The 9,074-nt window shown below is 39.0% G+C and overlaps 1 protein-coding gene across 1 annotated transcript in view; it reads right to left on the minus strand.

Annotated features, from left to right (window-relative positions):
- LMBRD1 (LMBR1 domain containing 1) overlaps positions 1–9,074 on the minus strand; it is a 131,331-nt gene that overhangs the window by 117,865 nt on the left and 4,392 nt on the right. Inside the window, exon 2 of the mRNA XM_006159629.3 lies at positions 5,957–6,133. Coding sequence (XP_006159691.1) covers positions 5,957–6,133 — 177 coding nt within the window. The remainder of the gene's footprint in view (positions 1–5,956; positions 6,134–9,074) is intronic.

Here is a 9,074-nt window from a genome sequence, read left to right on the forward strand (position 1 = left end):
GGGACCAGCAGTTGACATAATGGCTATGTCGTTGGACTCCCATGTAGTAGACCACGGTTCAAGTCCCAGAACTGGTGGTTTAAACTCACACCGGTGAACGTGTGTGTGCCCAAGATCCTGAGAGGAGAATGGAGGAGAAGGGATTGCAGAGTGGCCGTATCTCCTGGGGGGTGATTTCTCACTTTCTCTCTCTCTGTCGCTCTCTGTCTTTCTGGCACGTGCACACACCTTATAGCAAAAACTTCTCCAAAAAAAAGAAGAAAATTATCAAAATGTTATAATCTACTCAGTGAGAAATAAGAAGACTTACAGACATACCGATAAAAGGCAAAGATCACAAGTTCTTCCCCTCTGTGACATGATGATCACTAGGACAAGGTGTAGTGGGCTTGGAAGGGTAGGGGGTAAATACAAGTGTAAAAGTGAAAGCAAACAAAAGTGTATTACAGAAGCAGAATAAGCAAGTTAATCATTCCTAAAGGTATATTCCATCCTTGTCTAAATACAATGGCATCTCACTGGTCTCCATGGCTCTGGGACTCCATGACTGGAGATTGTATCTTAAGGCAACAAGGAGGAGTGTTAATCAATAACAATAGGAGTGTTAATCACTCTATTTACTCTTAGGAAAAAGAGGAGAAGGCAAGTTTCTAGTCATTGGAACTTAACAGTTTATAATGGAGGTGCTCTTCCAAGATGGAGTCGCTCCTGCTGCATTCCCTATTTCTCTTGAAGGTGTTCCTCCAAGATGGAGTCGCGTCCACCTACTTCAAAGCACCAAAAAAAGAAAAAACAAAAACAAACAAACAAACAAAAAAAACCTGATACATTATCTAAGCACTGAGGCTGCTGAAAGCAGAACTAGAGACAACTAACTATCCACAAATAATGAAAAGTAGAAAAAAGAAGAACCTACATTCACTGAATAAATAATACCCTAATTTTTTAAGAAGTTATTTTTTATAATTATTTATTAAATTTTATTTATTCATTCATTTATTTTTAATTTGACAGAGAGAGATACACAGAGAGAGAGAGAAAGAGGGGAAGTGAGAAAGCAAGCCACCAAGTCCAGGACTTTAACCATGGTCGGCCATGTGGAAGTATCCAGCACCTTAACCACCATGCCACCTGCTGGTCCCCAAGAAGTTATTTTTAAAAAGAAAAGAAAAAACTAATAACAAATATTTTCCCTTTCTAATTACTGATGCTACATTTAGACTAAACAAAAATAAAGTGTGTTAATTCCAGCTATGTATTTTCTACTTTTAAGAGACATTTAATAATAATTTCTTAAAAAGTAATCTAGATTTTTAAAGGTAATATTGTTGCTTCTTTATGTGGGTAAATTATTAAAATCTTGCTAAAACAAGTATAATACAATCTCATAGGTTAATGAAACAAATCAACAACTATTACTATCCAAGAAGTGATCACTAATTTAAAAATGGGCCCCAAAAATGATTTAATCAAAAAAAAAAAATATGGACAGAAATCTGACTGCTTTCTCTTATGTTTCCAAAGTCCTTTCCAGAGGGCCTAGGGCCTCTTCTCCGGGCCTAGGACACTCATATTCTGCTTGGAAATAAACCACATTAATGATTAATTTTTAGAGTTAGTTATTTTCCATTGACAGAAAGTACATAATTTCATGAAAATACTTAACATTAGGAAGCTCAAAATTAAAACAAATCAAATATTTTAAATTCAAAACTAGGGACCAGCAGATGGCGTAATGGTTACTTCACTGGACTCCCACAGTCAACCGCAGTTTGAGTTCCGGACTTGGAGGCCTAAAACTCATGCCAGGTACCTGTGCATGCATGCATGTCTAAGGTCCCAAGAGAAGGGATTGTGTCATGGCCATTGCCTCTTGTGGGTGATTTCTCACTTTCTATCTGTCTCTCCCTGCCTCTCCAGCAAGCACATGTGCTCTATAGCCCAGACTGGGGGTTGGACATGGTCTTTTATGGAGGAATTAGGGAAGGCCAGGTCTCTGGGTGGGGAATGAGCTCAGAACCCGCCCTACACACACACACACACACACACACAGTGACAAAGGGAGGAATCAGAGAAGCAGGAAGTCTAATCCATTCTGGGTACTAATCCATTCAGGCAACTAATCCATTCAAGGTGCTAATCTACACAAGGTTTTCAGTTTACCCTGTAGCTCTGAGGAGGGGCAGTAAGTTTGCTGGCAGGCAAAAACTTTAGGCAGCTAACAGCCCTGAGTTATTTATGGATTCTGGGTCCTCTATATCATCAAAATAATCATATTGGTGGGACTTCAAAAAGTTGGTGGAAAAATGGAATTAAGGTACAAGTTTATTTTCATGTAAAATGTTTTTTGAAATCTGCCATGACCCGCATGGCTGAATGCATGCTCTGAGTGAGAGCAGCTGTGGATTAGAGAAGAAACAAAAATAAACACACCAAGACATGCAAGTACAGAAAAGTGGGGATCAGTTGGACCTGACTCCTCTGATGGATGCAGCCTCAACCGAGGCAGTTCCCAGGTTTACTTTTTGAAAGAGTAGAAAAGGGGGTCCGGGCACATGTGCGTGCATGCCCAAGATCCCAAGAGGAGAATGGAGGAGGAGGGATTGTGGCATGGCCATCCCCCTGGGGGGTGATTTCTCACTGTCTCTCTGTCTCTCTCTGTAGGTCTGGTGAGCTCATGCGCCCTATAGCAAAATCCTCTCCAAAAAAGAAAAAATAGTAGAAAAGGGGAGGAAGGGGAAGTGAAATGCAAAGCCAGTTGTTTTCTGATGTTAATCAGCTAAAGATGTGAAGACCTCTGGCGCCATGTGGTTCTATGTACACATTCTCTTATATTCTCAGGCCTCTTCTGATTAACACATTTGGCTTCCTTTAACCAATACTGCTTTGCATTTAGACACAGATACAGTTCATGTATTCTTATGTTAACGATTTTCATTTAGCCTTGCAAACAGCTCATAGAACCCCATTTCTGCATGTGTTTAAAGGTCATCATTGTGTTTGGTCAGATTGGCCATCCTCTATGAATCCCCCTTTTTCTTTTTCTTGTTTTGTTTTTTTTCTTTATTTTCAAAGAAAGAGTTGATCATTTTTTAAAATTATTTTATTTAACTTAAAAAGAACCTACAATCACTGAATAAATACCCTAATTTTTAAAAAAGGGTTTTTAAAAAGTAAATAAAAATCTAATAACATTGATCTATAAAAACTAATAACATTTATTTATATGTTTATTAATTTTTTTATTTGACCAGAGAGGGATAGAGCAAGAGAGCAAGAGAGATAGAGAGAGAGAGAAAGCAAGCCTCCAGGTTGAGGGCTTGAACCGCGGTCGGTCATTTGAGAGTCCAGCACCCTTAACCACCACACTACCTGCTGCACCCTCTTTTTTCTTTTTCTAATTTGAGTCTGTGGAGCTGGATGGCTACTGTGTGGAGTTCATGCTGGGAAATCCTCAGTTGCCTCTACTCAGAGCACACGTTTCTGCATGTGTTTAAAGGTCACCATTGTATTAGTTCAGATTGGCCACCTTCTACAGAAATCCATACACAGTTTTTCCATAATATGCACTTTCCATGAACTTTTTAAAGTCTATGTATATAGGCAGATAGATAGACACATAAATGTGTATATATGGCTATTTAAAATTAATAATTTTCAGAGAAAAACATATCCCAAAAGTTTATAGTATTTGTTGTACATTTGGAAATACATTTTTAAAATAAAAAGAACATCCAGGGACCAGCAAATGGTATAATGTTTATGTTGCTGGACTCCCATATAGTCGACCGCAGTGTGAGTCCCGGACCTGACAGCTTAAAATGCAGAAGGCTGCATGAGCGTGTGTGCCCAAAATTTCCCAGAGAAGGGACTGTGATGTGGCCATCTCTCCGGGAGGTGATTTCTAACTTTCTCTCTGTCTCTCCAGCAAACATACACACCCTATAGGAATATCCTTTAAAAATCAAATAAATAAATAAATAATAATAAAAAGACCATCCAAGGCCAGCCTGTGGAATGTTAACTAAGACATCTGGATCCCACATCGCTAAGTGCACCGTTTGAGCCCCATACCTGGTGGCTTGGGAAACACGCCAGGCATGTGTGCCTGTGAAGCAGGGGAGACTCCACCTTGGAGGAGCACCTCTATCTTGGAGGAGGGCCTCCATTATAAACTGTTAAATTCCTATGTATGTCTAATAGCTCAGGGCTGATAGCTGTCTAAGGTTTCTGCCCTCTGGCAAACTTACTGCCCCTCCCTGGAGCTATGGGGTAACCAGAAAACCTTGGGTGGATTAGTACCTTAAATAGATTAGTAACATTGAATAGATTAGACTTCTGCTTCTCTGATTCCTCTCTTTGACACTGCATAGGGTGGGATCTGAGCCTAATCACCACCCTGAGACCTCCCATTCCCCAATTCGCCCATAAAAGACCATGTCCAACCCCCAGTTGGGGCAGGAGATTTTGAGCATTAACTCCTCTGCACCTGCTGGCTGGGGTAATAAACAGATCTCTTAATCTCTCCGAGTGCTAATTTCTGGTGCTAATTTCTTGGCATCTGGTTTTCTGCAACACCTGAAATCCCAAGAAGAAGAAATGAAGGGGAAAAAGATTGTGGTATGACCATTCCCCATGGGGGAAGCGTGTGATTTCTCATTTTTTCCCCCAATCTCTTACTAGCATAAACACCCTCTGACAAATTAAAAAAAAAAAAAAAAAAAAAAGAGGATAGATGTTCTGAAAAATGTAAAGAACTTTTTTGTAAGAAACACAACTATATGTATACAGCCCTAGAAATTAAACTTTATTTTATACTATTATACTATTTAATTCTAAAATGGGACTTTTATTTCACAGATGAAGTGACCTCATATAACAATCACTTATTTTTTGCTATGTGGTACATGCACTCACTGGAAATAAAACAGAGAGAGGAAAGGTGAGAAATCACACTCCCTCCCCCCCAGGGAAGATGGCCAAGCTGTAATCCCTTCTCCTCCATGCTCCTCTTGGGATTTTAAGCATGTTGGCAAGTGCTCCCAGTGTGGTTTTCAAGCTGCCAGGTCTGGGATTCAAACCATGGTCAGTTATGTGGGAATCCAGTGCCTTAACCGCCATGCCATCAACCATTTAATGATATATGTCTAAAATTATTAAAATTATATTGCTTTTTGCCCAATAATAAAAAGCAAAGAAAATCCAATGATATCACTAAAATAGTCATTTTCTCCTAAAATAATGTTTCAACCCAAAATATAATACAAAATGTGATTTAAGTTTAAATGAAAATTTAAGTGTCACAGGCTATATACTGGAGAAATGATAACAGTCAATTCCTGGCTCAAAGAAGTTTAGGCTAATAAGAAACTTGAAAGTAATTTGCATAATTGAAAGGGACCTTGAAACCTTACAGTCCACACCCTTTATTTATAAAATGAGGAACCTGAAGTCCAGAAAAGTTTAGTCATTTGGCCAAAGGTATATAGCTAGAGAGTTGAGAGTCAACAATACTACAATTCAGGTCTTATAATTCCCAACTTTGTGGCCTTGTTACTATATGAAACTGAGTCAAAGAACTCAATATGAAACAGATTGAGAGTCTGATCTACCACTAACAAAAGCCCTTCTGAATTATTTATTCATTGTGTTTGTATGAATCAAATCAAATCAAATAGGTTCAAGGAAATTGTGAGAGATACAAAAATAAAACTTATTATGACTACTTAAAATATTTTCAGAATAATAAAAGGCATTCCTTGCATTTGCAGGGCTGTCAATTAATAGTTCTGATCTCAGTTAATAATCTGCTTCTAGTCTACATTATTAGTTGTCACATTCTCCACCCCATGCTGCATTTATTCCCAGATAGCAAGAAAAAATAATATTAATTCGAACACAAAGTTTAAACATTTGCCAAGAATTTTAAAGGAAAAAAATCACATAGTGTATTTACCTTAAATGTACCATTTTGATTTTTCATGTAAGAAACCAAAAATATATCCACTGGCAGAAGTGCTGATGTGATAAGTGCAATTGCTAGAGAAAAAATTGCTGTTATAGTAGAGACAACTTCACTTTCCCGCTGACTTTGGTATTTACGAACATATATCCAGCAGAATGCCAAAATAGCCTGAAAAACAAACCAAAAAAAAAGAAATGTTACTAACATGTACTCTTGAACACTAACTTTAGTACGTGTTTAAAAGTTTCCTGTAGGAAATTTTATGTTAAGTAAAGCTTCTTTTAGATGTGTAAAGGAAATTTACTTCCCCTTATAAATTGGTTAAATATTTAGAATTTTCAGTGTATCTCATGAATGCAAGCATGCACACACACACACACACACACACACACACACGTGCACCTGGCATGACGTTCAAGCTGCCAGGTCTAGGACTCAAAACCACAGTCAGCCATGTGGGAGTCCAACGACATAACCATAAAGCCATCTGCTGGTCCTGACCAATGCTTTTCCTTTAGAGAGCATCCAAATCACATGAGGGCTCGTCAAAGCAAAGACTTAGGACCAGCAGTTGGCGTAATGGCTATGTCACTGTAGTTGACCGCGATTCGAGTCCCAGACCTGGTGACTTAAACTCACGCCAGACACATGTGTATGCGTGCCCAGGAGGAGAATGGAGAAGAAGGGATTGCGGCATGGCCACCCCCTGGAGGTGATTTGTCACTTTCTGTCTCTCTGTCTCTCTCTTTCTGGCAAGTGCACATGCCCGATAAGAAAAACCTCTCAAAAAAAAAAAAAAAAAGAAAAAGAAAAAAAAGGAAAGGCTCTTGGACTCTACCCTCAAGGTTTCAGATTCAAGAGGTGTGGAGTGAGGTCTGAAATCCTACATTTGTAACAGGTTCAGAGGTGAGGTCTGCTGCTGACCAAGTGAATTTCCAGAAACTCTGCTCTACTCAGTTATAAAAGGTTGTAGACAGATACTATAATAAATCAGTGGTTCTCAGCTTTGAGAACAAGCTTGAACCCGTGGGTAGTTTTAAATACACTTATGATTCCAGCCACCCCCCACCCCTCCCCATACACACCCCACATCCATCAATTCCCTGTGAGGCTCCCTAACATCAGTACTTTAAATGCCTAAAGAGTCCAACTTAAGCAGCATTGTTTTAAATAAGCTATATTACAGCCGTGGGACAAAAGCCTGTTTTGTCCTTTCACTTATTCAACAGATTCATGTGTTATCCCTTTTTAGGCATCCTAGTTCAGGAGCCAGGACGAAACTAATAAAATCACCTAACTAGTTTCACAACTTCCAAATTCTCTTAAAACAATCAAGGTTTAAGAATGGATCTTTCGCCAGCACACCTCCCCAAAAATAAATTTCTCTGGGGTCCACTAGTAATTAATCCCTTTCTCCAACCCAGTCAGTGACAACCACTATCTATTATCTGTCCCTAGAGTTCTGCCTTTTCTATAATGTAAAAATGTATTCATATAGTATATCATCTTTTTCACTTTTTCATTTATCTATTTTTTTCCTTTCTTTTTTTTTTGGAGAGATTTTTGCTATAGGGCGTGTGCGCTCGCCAGACAGACAGAGAGAGACAGAGAGATAGAAAGCGAGAAATCACCCCCCAGGGGGGATGGCCACGCTGCAATCCCTTCTCCTCTGTTCTCCTCTCGGGATCTTGGGCACGCACACACACGCGCCCAGCTTGAGTTTTAAGCCACCGGGTTGGGACGCGAACCACAGTCGACTACGTGGGAGTCCAGCGACATAGCCATTACGCTAACTGCTGGTCCCTCACTTATCTATTTCAGGAGGAAGCAGGACAGGGGAAACAGCATACCACACCCGACAACGTATTAACACTGTGCTTCGCCGCTGACCTTAACCAGGCCCGGATCACGGGCACATGCATGCCCAGTGTGCTCAGGAGATCTCTGTGTGTCCACCTCACAGAGCAACCGCTTTGCCCTGTGCCACTGTCCCGCCCTATAAGTTAACTTCTGAGTCTGGCTTCTTTCACTTGGCAAAATGCATCTGAACTTCATCCAAGTTGTTGCATGTCCTTCCTTCATATGGCTGGCATTTTGATTGGTGACAGAACAGCAAGAAAAAATTCAGTGAGAAGGAAATTAAGACTTAGGGACCTGGAAGTTAGAAGTGGGGAAAAACTAAACAAACTTAAGCTCAAATTCCTATTTCTTTACTAATTTTTTGGTTTGTTTTAGAAAAGCTATTTTTTAAAAAATACTATTTACATTAGCATTTTAATGGTTTTAATGAATTCATAAATATTTAAACGGTCTTCAAATTTATTTTGAAGTCATCAGAAGCTGAGATTATACACAAAGTATTGAATAAATTTCTTAGTTAGACTTTAAGAATGGTAGAAGATCTGCACTTTTACAAAGCTCAAGGTGGTAAGTATTACTGCAAAAATGTTTGTCAGTATAATACTAGCTGGGAAGGGGCAACCAGGAAGAAGAGTTAAGCCAGGAGTCCTTAACTTTTTGGTCTCAGAATCTCTTCATAGTTTCAAAATTGAGAACTCTAAAAATACATGTAGGTTATACCTATCAATGATTACTGTATCATAAAGTAAACAAGTGTCTTCATTTATAAATGGGAATAAGAACACTTCATTCATATTAGGTTATAAGGATTAATTAAGATGTAAACAGTTTAGGAGAAAAAAAAGCTTGGCCTATTAACTGCCTAACAAATACAGGTTGAGTCTCTTATCCAAAACTTAGAAACCCCAAGTGCTCCAAAACTGGAAACTTTTTGATCACCGTGACGATATCAAAAGTGGAAAAGTCCATAACTGAGTTCATTTGACAGGTCACACTCAAAACACCACAATAAGAAAATACTGTATAAGAGTACCTTCAGGATACATACAAAATGTATATGAAACATATATAAATTCTATGTTTAGACTTGGGTCCCATTCCCAAGATATCTCATTGTACACAGGGGACTTCAAAAAGATCATGGAGGGCTGGATCAGTAGCTCAGCAGTAATACACTGCTCAAGAGATACTAAGTTAATATAAGATCACAGGTTCAATTCCTCAGTTGATCTGCAAATGCTGGGCAGGA

The sequence above is a fragment of the Tupaia chinensis genome, unplaced genomic scaffold (assembly GCF_000334495.1).
Source record: "Tupaia chinensis unplaced genomic scaffold, TupChi_1.0 Scaffold000639_1, whole genome shotgun sequence".
NCBI classification, from domain to species: Eukaryota; Metazoa; Chordata; class Mammalia; order Scandentia; family Tupaiidae; genus Tupaia; species Tupaia belangeri.